Raw genomic sequence first — 17,079 nt, forward strand, 5'->3', positions numbered from 1 at the left:
TTGTGCTCATTTCTAGAAGGAAAACTATTAGAGGAGGGCACTGAGAGAGACCAAAGCATAAAGTAATTTCCTTGTGAAGAGCAACTGAGTAAGGTGGGAACATCACATTCTGGGAAAGGGGCAATGAAGGCAGTGGAGAAGATCTGCAAAATCCTGAGTGGCCTGGAGATAAGAGTATGGAGGCTAGTTCTTAATTACTTCTTCCTGCACTTGAACTGGAGGCCATTAAACAAAGCTGGGGGAAGGAAGAAAAAGCAGGCTTGAAACAAAAAGGAGGGTGTCTTATACAGTGGTTAAAGTCTACAGTTTTATTTTTGCCATGGGATGCTGCTGATGCAGAGATTTGATAGGAAACTGGGCAAATACTTTAGAGATCCATTGAGAGTTCTAAAATAAACAAGCCATTGCAGGGGGATCTCCTGGGGAGTGCTTTCTTGACCTGTCCTTACTGCTATCTGACTGTCCGTTCATTGCCAATGTTGGAGACAAGATACTGAGCTAACAGATCTGCAGTATGAACTAATGTGGCTCTTAAATGTGCAAATGAAGCTGGTTAGCTTAGGAGCTAACTGTGTGTGGAAAGTTTGAAGCCTGAACTCAGCTCCTAGTATATTTGTGTAAGGAAGAAGCCCAGCATTTCTTTGCATTGACAAAGAATTTTTTAAAGACTAAAAGGACCTGAATCGTGCTGTATCTGCTCTCACCTAAAATGTTTTTACTAACATGTAAGATAAGCAAGCAGTTGACTCTGCTGCCTAGTACTGTGATGTAATTAAAAACGCTGATATTTTTGCCTGTAACTTAAGTGAAGCTATTACAGAATATGTTCTAACCTAACATATGATAAAGCATAGCCTCATTATCTAAATCAACATTTAAAGGTTGTAGATCTTCCTAAGAGAAGGCTTTTAATTTCCAGCACAAAGCTTGATCAGCAGTCTTCTACATGTTTTATAGTAATGTAGTAAATATTCAAATCAAGGCTCTTTCAGAAAGCTATTGGCTTGTCATGCTAGCAAGAGGCTGTGTGTGATCCTGTTGCTCATCAAAGCAGACATTTCCTTTCTGCTAAAAATAGTGAAACAAATAACTTAAGCAGCATTAAAACCCAAGAGGGAGATTATTTTTTTAAGACTAGGATATGCTTTCTAGGAATCTTCTGGAAAGGGTTTGTAGGATTCTTATGATCCAGCTTTGACCAGTTGCATAAGCTTCCAGGAAACTATTCTATACAATGTAAGTCTTAAAGAGGATGCAGGAACTCTTCTTCACCTTTGGTAGCAATTGTCCATATCTGAACATGGAAGCCAGCACTGTAGCAGTGTGAAAAGACATCCTTGTCTCTCACCTGGAATGAAAAAATACTAATTAGGAAAGCATTTTCTAGAGCAGGCAACAAGTTGCTTTCATAATGCTGCTTTTTTTGTTGTTGTTCATCATTTGGCCTGTGTGAACGACCTTTCAAATGTTTGCTGAATTACAGTTTCAGCATCTGCCAGACTTGTTGGGCAACTGTATTCAAACAGATATTTTCCATGTTTTGGGTTCTAGCCCTGCTCATTACCTTTCAGTGGCCTCCTGCATGCCTGTTAGGGCTGTGTGTGTTTCATGTAAGTAGTTGTGAGTCTGTGGTACAGCCACTTCCTTAGATTTGAGAACCTGGTATTGTTCTGTTGACCAACAGGATTATCTCTGTCTTCTGGCGTGGGGATGCTGGCCTTACTGCCAGCTACACTGTGTAGCCTTGGTCCCCCTACATGGGACAGTGAGCACCTACAGAAGGCTTTTCCCACTCTAACTACATGGGAATCTCAGACTGTGTGCTGCCTCTGTCATAATAGGTTTGGTTACAGAGTCTTATCCTGGAAGTAAATTAAATACTTGTATCCTGAAGTTATGAAGTGTCACTAATGGGAATGGAAAAATAACATATTTGAAAACATCTTCTGTGCTAGATGGAGTCTTAGACATCAAAAAATGTTGATGACAGTGCCACATGAAGCCACTGACAAGTGGCAGGAGGCAGCCTGTTAATAGTCAGAGACACTCAACCAGCAGAATGTGGGAGTAAAAGCCAGGAAGCTCACTACGGAGCTTTTGGAAAACTGCTTGTCTGTCTGTTTCTTGCTGTTTTGACTTAACAACTGACTTTTTGATTCTTTTTTTCCTTTTAATGAGCAGAAGCAGCCATCTGGTAGCTGAAGACCCACAGCAGAGAAGTATGTGTAATGTTACTCTCTGAGGACTCATTAGGTGTAGCTAAAAATGTTGGTGTAAAGGATTATGAAATTTAAAAGTTTCTTTTTTGTCTTTCTGAAATTAAAGGTAGTGGCTACACTATAAATCTTGTTTTAGCACAGAAGTCAACATCTGCACTAGATCCTTCAAATGGCAGCTACTTGAGTTTCTTGAACATAACTTGTAGAGGATAAGTTACTCTTAATACTCTGGGCTTCTACCCTGGAAGTCCTTTTGTCTCTGATATGTGTATTGCTTCTGTATTCTTTTTTTTCCTGACCTTTGAGATGCTCTGAGGCTAGGTCATTTTAACTTCATTTTTGTTCTGTTCCTGAGCAAACGCATATCAGTTCACTGTCAGCATCTGTCTCTAGGCTAGCCTCTCCCTATCCTTTCCACCCACCCTGGACAAGTGGGTGTAGGCTAACCCACCCTAACAGCAGTGTGAAGATGGTTGGTTATCTGATGCTCTGCAGTGCCAAAACTGAGAAATACCTATGTAATCATCCCAAGACTTAGTTACAACGCTTGCCCTATCGCATTTGTAGCGCTCTTCTCTGGACTAAGCCAACCAAGCAGTTGCTAGAGTGGGTATTATGACTTGGACCTAAGTGCATAGGAGTGTATATGACTACAGGAATGGGATCTGGTGAAGTAGCTGTGTATTTAAAAAAAAAAAAGTCTTCTGTATCAATAATGTCTACAGCTTTGTAGCTTTCTTCAAAACAATCTTCCTTTGAAGAAAGAGAAGATTAGCTGTTTAAGAGGGTAACTTCTGAGGCACTAGCCCCTGATTAAAGTGGATCATGGTTGAGATCTCCCACTCCAATGGCACCTTGTGGCCAAACTGCTCTCATTTTGGAGTCCGAAGTGTTACTCGGTACTGCTGCTGATGCAGAGGGATCAGCAAAGGCTGTAATATTGCTATACAAAAACTATGTAAAAGCAGTAATAAACCAAGGTGTACTTGCTGCTAAGACCCCCCTGCCATACAGCGATGGGCTTGGTGATATCTCAAACAGTTGTGTGAACTGTGTGCAAAAAGACTAACTATGAATTGCATCTGATTTGTATCTCAGTCACTGGGGAGATAGACACTTTATAGTAGAAATAAAGGGTCTTTGATTTGCTCGTAGTTCCAGGCCTGTGTTTTTTCTTGCATTCAGGGGATAGGCCAGGTACTACTAATACTTGAGGCTTGATCCATCACTGCTGATGAATTGAATGAGAAGTAAGCCTGCATCTATTTCAGTGCTAATTTTAAGCTTCAGTCCTAGCTACAAATTGCAGCCACGTTCAGAGCTTCATGTCCGTGACATGGACCTGTTGGAGTGAGTCCAGAGGAGGGCCACGAAATGATCAAGAGGCTGGAGCACCTCTCCTACGAAGACAGGCTGAGAAAGTTGGGGTGTTCAGCCTGGAGAAGTGAAGGCTCCGGGGAGACCTTATTGCGGCCTTCCAGTACCTAAAGGGAGCTTATAAGAAAGCCAGAGAGGGACTTTTTACAAGGGCTTGTAGCGATAGGACAGGAGGTAATGGCTTTAAACTGAAAGAGGGTAGATTTAGATTAGATACAAGGAAGAATTTCTTCACTGTGAGGGTGGTCAGGCACTGGAACAGGTTGCCCAGAGTGGTTGTGGATGCCCCATCTCTGGAGGTGTTCAGGGCTGGGTTGGATGGGGCTTTGAGCAGCCTGGTCTAGTGGAAGGTGTCCCTGCCCATGGCAGGGGGGTTGGAACAAGATGATCTTTAAGGTCCCTTCCAACCCAAACTGTTCTATGATTCTATGTGTTATAGCATGCATCATAGCTGTATGTACTCATCTAGACCTAAGCTCTTGAGTTGCTTCAGACAAGCTCAGGAAGTAACTCAGCTGGGACTCTGCCAGAATTCCTGCGGTGACTCCTTAGGTCTGGAACAAGGCAGTTGGTTCCCGGTGGGCTTCCTCACTGAGTCCTCGTTACAGTGTGCCCCTGAGGGGCAGTTCTGCAGCAAACGTGAGGGAATGCAGATCTGGAGAGACTGGCATGTAGTTAAGGCTTAGGTCTGTTGTGGTACATACAGTCTACACTGTGCATTGGGAACACGCACTTTTCCATATAAAATCCCAGCAGATCAAAAAGTATAATCAGTAACTGCAGCAATAAGGCTGCTTCCCTCCTCTCCAAAGTAAAACACTGTTTCTGATTGTCCTTTATAAGTAAGGAGCTCTGCACTCTCCTCCTCAGGATGTAAGCATGAGGCAGGCAGTTGCTTCCAGCATCTGAGCTGCCTCTGAGTCTCTACCTGCCCTACTGGGCCTCAGCCATGCGCTAGCCTGACCAGATATAACAAGATAAATTATGTGAAGTAGCCCACATCATCAGACTTTCAGGAATATCTCTGAGCATGCCCTCCACTTGTCCCTCCCTGCAATCTGCTAGAGTTCATTACTCCTGTGTCATCAAGATGTGTGCTATCAGGTCCTCCCCACCACAACTATTGTAAGAATTGTCTTCTGGTTGAGGATGTGTGTGACAAAAGGTGTCTGTGCCCTGGCTAGTAACCAGCAGGTGTCAAAGTCTGTGTCTGCTGTAGTGGTTGTTGCCATGCAGCCTGCTAATACGTGTTCTCTCTTGCTTCAGGTCTTAAGCAACATGGGAAGAGAAGACTAAAGTTCCATCATGATCGGAGGCTTATTCATCTATAATCACAAAGGAGAGGTTTTAATCTCTCGAGTCTACCGGGATGACATTGGGTAAGTGCTTCTGTTGCATCCCTGGTCTTTGCATTTCTGTCTCATTTTGGTGCAGACAACAACCCAAAGCTGCTTTGTTCTGCATTAGCTGTGCATGCATGTAAGACTGCAACTCAACTTGCTGCTCTAGGCTTAGTTCAGAAAAAAATAGTCTTTTAAGCCCTGGTCACCTACAGATGGTAGTAAAGGAAGGATGGCCTGCAGGCAAACCTGGGACTTTCTTTTGGATGATAGAGATCTGGCTGTTACTCCAAATGCTTCAGTAACATGGACTGCCACTGTGGGAGTCTACCAGCCTCACTGTAATGGTTAAAACTTTACGGGAGCAGTAACGTGGAAACTGTCTGTGACGCACTATAACCAGGGCTCTGAATTAGCTTTAAACACAGGCATGCAGAAGATGGTCTGTGGTCTTGGAAAGTTATGTCTGCAAGCAGTCTTGTAACCATGGCTGTACACTTAAAGCTGGCATTCTGTCCCCCAACTTTGTATGGCAGCCTTGTATGCGAAAAGCTTACATTCATTGGGTGATAAAGTTGTGGGAAGCACTGAAAGCCTTCAATAGAGTGTAGGTGTCTCGTTGCACTTCACACAAGTGTTATGATGCTCACTTAGACTGGATCTGTACAATCCTTAGGCTGCTAGTTCCCAGAAGGGACCTTACTAAAAATTTGGTGTCTTATAGGTGGTGGATGGTGCTATAAGGAGCCCGGTACCAAGTGATGATAATGCTTGGACTAAAAACCTTAAGTGGCTTTCTTGCACAACGCTGTTCTTCCTAGTGGGTTTTCATTAGTGTTAGGCATTAGGTGGAAGTTAGTAATTAAAGTTAGCAGAGTCAAAATATAGCTAGTGGAAGCTGGGCTGTGGTAGGTGTTAATTTGAAGTCCAATGAGAGAGATCCTTCTGGCCAGTTTAGGAAAAAATAGTTTGTACAAGGTCTCCACAATGAATAGTGGTAGGATGTGCTGTGAAATAACTTGTTGCCGTGAATTACAAAAGACTGTCTAGCCAGTCTGTCCTTCAGACTGCTCTAGTCTGAAGAGTGTTTCCTTTCTGGTTATGGATTGTCTAGTGGAGGTTAAAAGTTGAGGTAGAACTAGTAGCTAGTCAAGGCTTGCACTGTTTTGTTGATGGAGTAGCGGTCAACACAGTGTCTGTAATAAGGCTTCACCTAATGAGCTTTAAATCTCTTGGCTTGTTCTCAGTCAGCTAAGGCAGAGTAAAGTGGCTGTTGTAAGGTTGACTAAGTTATTCCAGGACTTCCACACAGAGCTGAGCCAAGGAAGCATTGTATTTCTGAAGAAGAAAACTACTGGCTACAAAGTTTTGCCTCTCCTCTGCTGTACTAACTCCTTTCAGTCTTGTATACTTGTTAGCTGAAGCTTTTCAGAGGAATTCTTATGCCAGATCTGGCTTTGTAAAGTTCCCCTGATGAATAGGTCTCACAGTGACTGAGCCAAGCCAGTCTGCATTATAGATAAATTTTGAGAATATGTTTGAGTGGGGGCTAAGGATGCTGTTACTGCACTTCCTGGCAAAAATATTTTTTTGTATGCTTGCAAACTTAAAGCACTTAAAGATGGGATCGTGCTTGAACTGATGTTTATTCAAGAAGGCCTTTTAAGGGGCATTCTGGCTGTGGAGATGTGAACTAGGGAGTGAAGTAGTTATTTTTGCAGGTAGTGATCTTCTATTGCTTTTTGTCTTGGCTCATTCCTCTTACAAAGTGAGTGACTTGTTCAGTACATGATAAAGTACTTCCTGCTGGCTAGCCAGACGAAACTAGAAAATGGGATTTCCTGCCTGATCCTATCTTAACTTTTTCGTTTGGCAAACGGTGCCAAAAAGATGCAACTGTTTTCTCTAGGACCTCAGGAGTCAGTGTTCCCTTGAGTGAAATCCTCCACTCGGTTCCTGTGAAAGTGTCAGTCTTGTGACTTAGGTGGAGCTGGTGCTCGCTAATTAACCAAGCTTGCTCCCCAAGGTGTTGAATTCCTTTTGAAACAGGCCTTCAAACCTGGTTTGGAATTTTCTTTAGACATGTAACCTTATAAAACAAGTTGTCTTAAAATGACTGTGTCTCATCTTGTGGTGTGATCAAGTGACTGAGAATCTTGCCATTTCCTAGTCTGAACATTAGCATCAATACCAGGTCTACTTAAAAGTTTTTAGTATCGTAACCTTCAGAGGGAGGTAGGGAAAGGAATAACCATGATACTGTAGCTTGTACTCAACTGTGTAGGAGTTCTGTCTCTATCCAAACAACCAGGTAACAGACTTATAGAACACTATGCAGTTCTTAATTCCTAAACGGTAGATCTGAAGTGCTGAGGGCTAAGCCCATCCAGCTTGTTGGGAGGTAGGTTGACTGGGAAACGAGCATAGCTGCTGCCTGTCTTTGTGATTGACCCTTTAGATTCCTTGGTCTTGGCACTTGCCTTTGGCATTCTGAAGCCTCAACCTATGTGTTGGGAGAGATTAAAGGTTATCTGTGGTTATGAGAACCCCTCCCCTTGCACAGTTTAAGGCTCTAAATAAGCACATACTAGCTCGAATGTTAATGAGCAAAGTGACAGTCAATGAAGAAACCCTTCCCTTGACTTTAAAGGCAGAAGTACCACAAAACTCAAACTTTCTCTGCTTGCAACTTAGAATGGCTTTAGTGCATGTAGTGCATCTGTCCATACAGCAGCTAGCTGCATGCATAAGCAGCCTCTTAAAAAAAAAAAAAAAAAAAAAAAAAAAAAAAGGCAAAGCACTGTGCATTTAATTCAGGATACCATGGAGGGCTCTACTGAGATCTTCAAGTGCCTTGTTCTTCAGTGACATAGTCATTGGGAGAACCTACCTGCATTTAAGGATGTAGCTATTTAATAAAAATAAGCTATTTGAAACTGAGCAGCTTACATGACAAACTGCATGTACTTTAAATGTAATAGGCATTTGGTTTCTGAGCTTCTAATACATCACTTCGGCTTCATGGCTCTTGATCCTTAATAAGTGCAAGCTGGATAGAGCAGTGTCTGAATCTGCAGGATGTGCCATATCTCTCCAGATGTGCTCCAGCTCTATCAAACTTGCTGTATTTTCTGTTGGCTGGACCAAGCCAGAAAGCATCAACCCAAACAGCTTCAAATGAGAAGTACTGTCATAGAAATGCCCATTCAGACTTGCAGCCCTGTTCTGAGGCAGGCTGGGAAGAAAATACCTGATACTCTATGGCCCCCAGGCAATGCCTCAGATTGAGGCTTTGGGGTTTTTGCCCTCCAAGGCTTGCTACATGTATTAGCAGAGCAGACTGGGTATCACTGATGTGACATGGATGCAGTTCATCTGGACTAAACACCCAGTTAGCCCTAAAATTCAGCCGAACACAAGTCTGTCCATGCTGGCAGCCTGACCATGGCATGTCAGCATTGTACCTTGCAAGGGCTTCATTGCTGCCACAGCTTGTTACTATCCATCCAATACCACCTTGGCCTTTTGTGCCCAGGAGCAGGGGGAGGGGGTGCTGTTTGGTCTCTCCTTATCTCTTTGGATTCATTGTGCCTTGTGTGTGTGTTTCTAACCCTTTCTCTTGTTGCTGTCACTCCTCCTTTCTCCGCTGGCGCCATTTCTGTCCATCCCATCTCATTGGCTGCTGTAGCAATAGGTAAGAGACGCGTGGTAGGCCATGACTGGCACTGCACAGTGGGCAACTAGTGTGCTAGAAAAGCTTCACCAACCTGAGGCTTCTCCTCTAGCGTGCACCAGTCTGGTTGCTGGTTCTGGTACTAGTTCTAGTGGGTTAGAACTTGAGGCTGGGAGGGCTCATGCTCCAGAACAAGCTGAACTTTCCTTGCAAGGCTTACTGGAGGGGAGGAATGGGACTCTTAGATACTGTTATTTATAGTAGATTAAATTACTTCCTTATGGAAGAACTAAGGTAGAAACAAAATACTAATTTAACTCAAACTTGCAAGCCTTCTGGAGCAGTAAAACCTGAGAAGTATTTGAAGGCCAGAATTTTGCTTATGGGGGAGCGTGTTTACTGATAAAGCTTCTATGTATGTACCCAGACCTTCAAGGAACAAACACCTGCTGTGGTAGCGTATCTTCCTTTGAATATCCTTTGTTTTCAAACTTGGAACTGTCTGCTGGATTGTTGACAACCATCAATGCTTATGAGCATTTGTATGCCTGTATTCTTGCTTGGGAGGATGTTACTACTGTCTGCTCTCAAACATGGTTCTGCATAATCACTACCATGGCCTTGATGCTGCAGTCAGAAGACCCCCTGTTCTACACAGTGCCTGAGAGCATGAATTATAAAGCACAACTAGACGAGTCTTGGCTTGGTGTTTAGACCATTGCTTTAAGTCTTGTTCTTGTCATATAAAGCACTCGGGCTTCCTTCCTATGTTCTTAGGATTGGTGGACTTTAACTTAATTTGGGGAGTTTATCCTGACTTGAAGCTACAGGATAAGGAAACTCTAGTGTGGAAGAGCTGGCATCCAGAATGCCACTCAGACATCCCTCTTTACCCAGGAGGGATTTGTTCCCTATCACTAGTGTATAGACAGTTTGGATTAAAGATGGCAGCAGCTAGGGGAAGCTTGTGCAGCACCTTTTCAGCACTGTGCAGAACCTTTTTACCACAAATGGTACTGGACAGTCCAGTGCACATAATGCAGTGCTACTAGTATGTGGCACTGTGGGGACCCTAAGTCCATGTGCAGGAGACCTGTTCTGAAGCCTAGCAGGCTTGAGAGGACGTGTAACTGGAAAGCTAAAAATGTTCCTAATCCTGCTTGCTGTTTTGAGCTTGCCCTCCACAGTGCGTGGGGTATGGAGGTGAGGTGGATCTGAGAACTAAAGCTCCCTTTTGTGGTGTACCTGGGCCCTGACATCTGTCAGGTGACCTGGGTAGGTTTTGCTGGTTTTTCCTCAGTGGTATGCCAGGGAGGAAGTGTCATCAACAAATATCTTGGGAGACTACAACTTGCTTTGGGGCAAGAGTATGAAGACCTGGGCCTGCAAAGTAGGCAGTAACTAGGTGTTTGGTCAAAACTGGGCTCTTCTTTGAGCCATAAGCTGCTACTGTGTTTGCTCCCAGCTATGGCAATCAATCGGGAGTGCTAGCAAAATTAATTGATAGGAAGGTTCCTTTGCCATCTGACTCCAGATGGAGGTTAGCTTCTCCTTCTGACTATAGTTACACTGTAGTCCAAAGCTCCTTAGAGACCAGTAGTGCTCTGTCTCTTCTTTAGTTTGTGCAGAATTTAATGTCTAACTCTGCTCAGAGCTTTTACTTGTCCCTCTTAGACATCCCCAGGTGCTCTTCCTAAGTGAGCTTGGTGTATATAGTTCAGTGTCTGACTGTAATCACATAAGCAGAACTGTGCAGCTAGCTTATTTTCATGTATGCTGTGCTAACTTATCTTTGGTGATGATCTCATAGGCGGAATGCTGTCGACGCCTTCCGCGTCAATGTCATCCACGCACGGCAGCAGGTACGCTCGCCTGTCACCAACATCGCCCGCACAAGTTTCTTTCATGTCAAGCGTTCCAACATCTGGCTGGCTGCTGTCACCAAGCAGAATGTCAACGCTGCCATGGTATTCGAGTTTCTTTATAAGATGTGTGACGTGATGACTGCCTACTTTGGGAAGATCAGTGAGGAGAACATAAAGAACAACTTTGTGCTGATCTACGAGCTACTGGATGGTGAGATGTTTCCCTTATCTGCTATGTCATACTGCGCTTGGTTATTCTAAACCCCTTAGCTTAGTTTGATGTAGTAATAATTGTTGAAGTATTTTTAACATGTGTGACAGAGTTCAAAATTATGTGTTCTGCTTCCTAATGCCACCTGCACTGGAAGTGTGGATAACATCTCAAGCCCATAGCCTTGTGTTGATCATGACTCACTTTGCTGCAGTGTTGGGAGCTGTGGGCTTGTGTAAACGAGGCAGCTGGTACTGGACCTCAGCTTTTGAGTGGACCCCGTGTAGGGCTGTCATTATACTGAGGTATATAAAGAGGGCTATTGTTAGCACCTCTAAGGCCAGCCATCCCAGCTAGTGCTCAGGTGGCTCTAGTACTGTATGGTAGCATTTACCCCAGGCTGCAGTTGGTTGCCACTCTTGGGTTGCCTCTTGGGAGCAATTCTGAGATGGAAGGAAATCAATAAAGCCCAACCTACTCTGTCCCAGTCCTACCTTCCCCAGTGATACAGCTCCAAATTTCACCACAGAATAATAATACAGTGTTTCTTCAGCTGCTCGTGATACCAGCCTGCCTGTGGAGATTGCCCTTGAACTGTCCCTGTTTTGCATAACATGAGCACTTTGTTTTAGTTATGCTTCAATTTGTTTTCCAGACAAGGTACTGTGTGTGTGACCTGGGATTCTTAGCCAAGGGTCACAGTGACTGATGGTTTCTCTGTTCCCTCTGGGCAGATCAAGAGACTGCTGTTTCTCTGCTTTGGTCAGTCACTGCTGTCTCCTAGTAGGCACAGTGAGATCAAAACCTGCCAGTGTGGTGTTACTCAGTATTCATGTTAGTGGTCTTCTCTCCCCTCTAGATCTCTTGTGGGTTGTTCCCTTTCTCTTTGAGGGGAGTGGTTAAGTGCACTGTCTGTAGTTAACATCTGTTTCTCTCCCACACTGATCATCCTGCAGTGCCACTACTCTGCTGGGGGGTTTTTTAGGTTTTGATTTTTATTGCATTTTCATAAGAAAATCAAAACATAAAGAAAATGCTGTGAAGGTTGATTATTCTGCTGTTGAATAAAACTTCTTTGTTGTCCCTTGGATGTTTTTGGAAAAACTTAATGTGCCCTGTGCACATGGCTAGACTAGTTGATCTTTAGTCTTGAAGTGCAGTTGTATTTTAAAACCAGCAAATTCATCAGTTGGGCAGCTTTTCATCACCCCTCCTCTCCAAAATATTGCACTGGGAAGTCAATTTAGCAAGGCTGGTTTTTTTTCTCTTGGTAAGGAATGCTCCAGCAACTTATCCAGAAATTCAATGTGTAAGCAGTGTCTGTGCACTAATTGGCTCTTTCCTTATAGGAATGGTTAGTATGGTTGGCATGTTTATACCTTGCAGCTCTGAACTAACCTTCTTTTACCCTTCCATAGAAATCCTGGACTTTGGCTATCCTCAGAACTCTGAAACAGGGGCCCTGAAGACCTTCATCACTCAGCAAGGCATCAAGAGTCAGGTAACCAGAGGAATTTGGGGTACAGCACTGCTCTGCTGATTAATTTTTTGTAAGCCTGTTCAAGAAAGTATGGTCTTAATTACCAACTAACCATCTGACCTGTGCTGAGTGGAGGTGCCTGAGTAGATTGAGAACACCCTGGCAAGGATGTAGCTCAGCTGCATCTCGTTCTAGGTGTCTCTGCACTTATTGGACCTCCTGTTCCCTGACACATGGTAAGGTGCGGGAGGCAGGGCCCTGAGCCTAGGATAATGCCAGTCCCTTGCATGTAAATGACGGCTGGCTTCAGGCTCTGCTCTGTGTCAGCTTCTGACAGAGGACAAACAAATCTACCTGCTGAACCAGAAACAGGTCTTCTGTCTGTGAATCTCGCTGAGCAGGTCTTCTCCACCAGTCTTCAGTGCTTTGAGCTGTCAGACTTTCATGCCTGCCTTGTAATGAAGTATTCTTCAGCCTTGTGAATCTTGCTGTCAGGAAGCTGTTATTCTGTCGCTGCCTGTAACATCTTTGCAGATCAGCATCAGTACAGTCTGAGCTTTCTCATGTTAGAGATGAGAATCTCAGTAGTGCATTTGGCACAATGTTAACCCTTGCAACAAAGTTTATGTGGAGGTAGAAGATAAAGGGCACTTGGGGAAAAAGACACTTAAATTGGACTGTTCTTGGGAATGTGTTTTAAACTAGCTCTAATCCTACTCCAGGCTATGGCCATCAAAACTAGGCTTCCCATCTTGGACAGCTCATGCTCAAACTCTGAAAGCAAAGGACTGTTATAGTCACTGTTTCTCATGTCCCCAAGGAATATTGCTTACCTTGTCCATCTAGCACAGCTATGCAACTCATAATGAGGACTTAGCCTAAAACTCAGTCCTCTCCCATGTAGCAGGTGAGTCAGAAAAAAGCTGGGAGTCAGTTTGTACTGAAGCTGTCTGCAGCAGGGATTGGGGTGAAGCTTCAGCCCCAAGGTACAAACAGAAGCAAAGTGCTGAACAAGAGCCTGCCTGGCGACTATTCTTGTTTGGGATAAGCAGAGGTCAAAGTCTCTGGAGGCTCTGTTTCAAATACATTCATCAGCACTGACTTCTTAAGAACTCCTCTTTAAACTAGCTGCATCTCTCAAGAAGGAGGTGAGAGAGAAGCTGCCCCTGAGCAACATATTTCCTGCTAGAACAGCAAACAGTGTTTTGCAAGAGGGCATGTATGTATCAGTGGCCAGATGCAAGCGCATCCGGTCTCAGTCCCCCATCCCGAGCCCTAGTGTAAATCACTCTGGCCTTCTGCAGTCTGAGATTTTTGGGCAGTCAGCACTCAAGATAGCTGAGTCAGCTCCGGTTCCTAGGAAAACTCAAAACTAACCACCACCCTCACTTCCTTCCCTAGCTCTTTTTTTTTTTTTTTTTTTTGCTTTTGTCTGTTTTAACAAACTCTTATGCTGTTTGTGCACAAACGACTGTCACCACATCTTGCTTCATTCAACAGCAGGTTTAGTCCTTCCCTTACAAAGAGGAATTTGGACTTCAGCTTTACATAAGTAAGCAGTTATTCTGCTCTGTGTTGGAACTTTGTGCAGCCCAATTCAGAAAGCAGAAGTAATCCTTTCCAGGCGCAGTATGGCAAGGGCAACAATTGAAACAGTACTTGCCATATTTCCTTGTCTGCTCTCTGGTCTGGTACATCTAGACTCCAACTCCTCCTTCACTTACAACCAACTTCTGGCAGGTACCTTGGAACAAAATCTGGGACTGGGTGGCCTGTCATCTGTGTTCCCTTATCCCTACTTAGTTCCTGATGGTGCTTTCCTTGGACTTGTGTCCTGCTGAATTTAAGGAGCAAAATCCAGAGTTATGGCAGACTTTCTGAACTGAACTTTTTGACATTTGTTCACAATGGAAGATTTGAGGTGTACTGAGCTGCTGCACTCTGAATGCCCACCCTGTATGGCTACAGTGGTCTTTCCAGGGCTGGTGATCTTGGAATACAAGATCTGCTTTATTTTTTTTAGGAAGTGGGTCCAATATTGCTGTGTTGCTTGCCAAGGGAAGTAACCCTGTGCTCTGGGAATGGGGTGATGTGGCACACAGGTTTCAAAAGGTACTGGTGTGCAACATGGTTTCACTTCTAGTCCCTACCCATGAAGCAGCCCACTATTCAAATAGAAGGAGTGCAGGCCATGCTGATGTCCTGTATCAGAACTGAGGCAGGCATTGGCTCAGATATCTTCCTCCAGCAGAGGCTAAACCTGCTCTTACAGCTCAAGGTGAGCTGTGCTCTCTGTACTGAGTTCTCACTCTTCAGATCCTGTCTGCATCTGTCCAGACTTCATTAACTAGATGAATGCTGTAATTTTCTTCCCCTCCAAGTGCTTTCTGGGAGTGTGTGTTGGTCAACCCTTAGTTAAAGCGTTTTCCTGAAACCTTAGACATACCGTAGTGCTAAAATTCTGGTGTTACTTTTGGAAAGTGAGAAGAGGGCTGCCACCAGCTGCAAGAGCCCAGGAAACCTGCTGGTAGCTGACTGCCTTTAACCTAGTCAACATGCTGCAACTGAGTACAACAAGTTGGATATTCTTGTCCCATTTTAGCTGACTTATTTGTCCAGCTCAGGGAAGCTCCCAGTCCTGAGAAATTTCAGACGTGGGTGCCTTCAGTCCCCCCCTTAGGGAACACTCATGCTGCTGGGTGATCTCAGCTTCAGCACTCCCCAGGCATCTGCTTCCAGATCCATCCAGTCACTTTCTGTAGTGACCAGTAGAGGTTCATGGCACTGATGCTGTTGCAGAAGATGGGAATGTCAGCACATGGTCAGTGTCCCTTTGGAAGCCAGAGAACTGGGTATTATATCTACATATGCCTCTTGTTCCTCTTAAGCCTGAACAAAGCATTGAACAAGGCAGATAAGGAGGCTTTTGTTGTGGGACAGACAAGGGAGGTACTTTGTACTGCGTTGGGCACTTACCTCAGCAGTTCCCAGGGGAGGGTAAAACTCTCTGTCTCTTGGATGTTATGATAATGGCTCTGCTTCCTCAAGGAATGACCGTGTCTGTGGCAAGAGTATGTGTGAAACCAAGCCACTTCACATTTAAAGCTGAGATCACGTACTGCCACCCTGTGGGCCCAGTGCAAGGCTGCTGTGGCAGGATCCACTTCTGTGTTGTGCAGCCATTGTGGTGGAAGAGGCAGAGTTAACAAGGATATAACTTTATACAGGACCCAGACTTAAGATGCCTGCAGTCCTGGGTACCTGGTACTTCCCATAGTCTGGGTATCTCTACCGTGATAAACATCCAGGGTTTGCTTTAGGAGCGGCAACATGAGGAGTCTCTTCTGCATAGGAACATTACTGGGAGTGGTGTTTGGCCTGTCTGTCACTCCCTCTGCTCTACCTTGTATTTGAGTGGTGTGTAATGGGCCAAGTCTGAAAAGCCATTTCACTGCTAGGATGCTGGGTTTTCTGAGAGGAGCTAAAGGTCAAAGCCCCTCATCTTGTTTGTGGTAATTAGCTACGTAATTAATGATGAGCTGGCCTGCTCTGTTTCTGTCTGGAGGTAGCCTTAAGCTTAACCTGCCTCTTTCTCCCTTCCTCCCTTTTCTTGCTATTGACCTGCTTGCCTGTTAACCTTGTGTGCACCACACTTGCTGCTATACGTCTACTTCTTGACTTTCTGCGTGTGACTGGACCCCGCCTGTAGCATCAGGTAGGAAACCTCCCTGTGCCTCTCAACACAATCCTTAGTGCTTTTAGGAGGCTTAGAGCCTGGACGCTGTTAGATGGATGTTAAATTAGTGTTCATATGTAACTCTAATGACTGCAGTCATTAAGAAGCAGTCCTTGGGGACTAGCTGTCTTGTGGCCCTAGGGTTTCCTGTTGGATAAGGGTGTGAACTGGGCTGTCAGCTGCTTCTCTGCTTAACATGAATTGATATGACAGTGTGAGACGTGATTTGAATGTCATTGGTGGAGCCCATGCCTTCCTGCACCTAGATGTAGCCTAATGGACTAGCTAACAAAATGGAAGAACCTTTCCTGCTGTCGTTATGGCCAATTTTTAGTCAGGGTTAGGATTTTCTGTATTGAGAAGGGAATGACTGAATCATGGGGGGTGTGACAGCACCCATATCTAAGTGTCAAAAGCAGATGTGTGTAATAAATGGCAAGTGGCTGGTCTCAGATTTAGAGCAAGGTTTCTTAGTCTTTGAATTTATCTAGAGGTCTAAGATGTCACTTCTTCCCTTCAGACTAAGGAAGAGCAGTCCCAGATCACCAGCCAGGTAACTGGACAGATTGGATGGAGACGTGAAGGGATCAAATATCGTCGCAATGAACTCTTTCTTGATGTGCTGGAAAGCGTGAATCTCTTGATGTCCCCACAGGGTAAGTAGGAGCTGTTGAGCTGGCATCCTTCTCCCCTCCAAGGTTTGTGAGTGGGGACTTGTGTAGGTGTTCTGAACTGCACTCTTCTCTACAACAGGTCAGGTTTTGAGTGCTCACGTCTCTGGTAGAGTGGTGATGAAGAGTTACCTGAGTGGAATGCCAGAGTGCAAGTTTGGCATGAATGACAAGATTGTCATTGAAAAACAGGGCAAAGGGACTGCAGATGAAACGGGGAAAAGGTAAGAGGCATGGGTGTAAAAGTCACTTGCCACCAGGGACCCTTATGAAAGGGCAGCACTTAATAGTTTTTCTGATCTGATCTTTTCTTCCCTTCAGATGTTACTGCTAACTTTTTTCTGGGTAGATCAGTTGTTATGCAAGCTACCAGCCTGAGGGCCTCAATACAGAGGGCTTCTCTACAGCTTTTCAAATACTAAGATTCAAACATAGTGTTAAGTGTGGAGTTCTTGCAGCTGGAAACATTTCCTCAAGATGGATTTTTCCCAGAATTTGTCTCTAGTG

General features: G+C 44.5%; 1 protein-coding gene across 4 annotated transcripts in view; it reads left to right on the plus strand.

Annotated features, from left to right (window-relative positions):
- Positions 1 to 17,079, plus strand: part of AP2M1 (adaptor related protein complex 2 subunit mu 1) — a 159,846-nt gene that overhangs the window by 137,152 nt on the left and 5,615 nt on the right. For 2 of the 4 annotated variants that reach the window (XM_052805083.1, XM_052805084.1), the window contains exons 2-6: positions 4,863 to 4,975; positions 10,420 to 10,685; positions 12,104 to 12,186; positions 16,422 to 16,557; positions 16,655 to 16,796. In XM_052805083.1, the coding sequence (XP_052661043.1) occupies positions 4,902 to 4,975; positions 10,420 to 10,685; positions 12,104 to 12,186; positions 16,422 to 16,557; positions 16,655 to 16,796 (701 nt within the window). In that variant the 5' untranslated portion in view covers positions 4,863 to 4,901. Of the gene's footprint in view, positions 1 to 2,198; positions 2,220 to 4,859; positions 4,976 to 10,419; positions 10,686 to 12,103; positions 12,187 to 16,421; positions 16,558 to 16,654; positions 16,797 to 17,079 lie in introns of those variants that run through there. The other 2 variants (XM_052805086.1, XM_052805085.1) reach the window with 2 other exon arrangements.

This window comes from Harpia harpyja, chromosome 12, assembly GCF_026419915.1.
Source record: "Harpia harpyja isolate bHarHar1 chromosome 12, bHarHar1 primary haplotype, whole genome shotgun sequence".
Lineage (NCBI taxonomy): Eukaryota > Metazoa > Chordata > Aves > Accipitriformes > Accipitridae > Harpia > Harpia harpyja.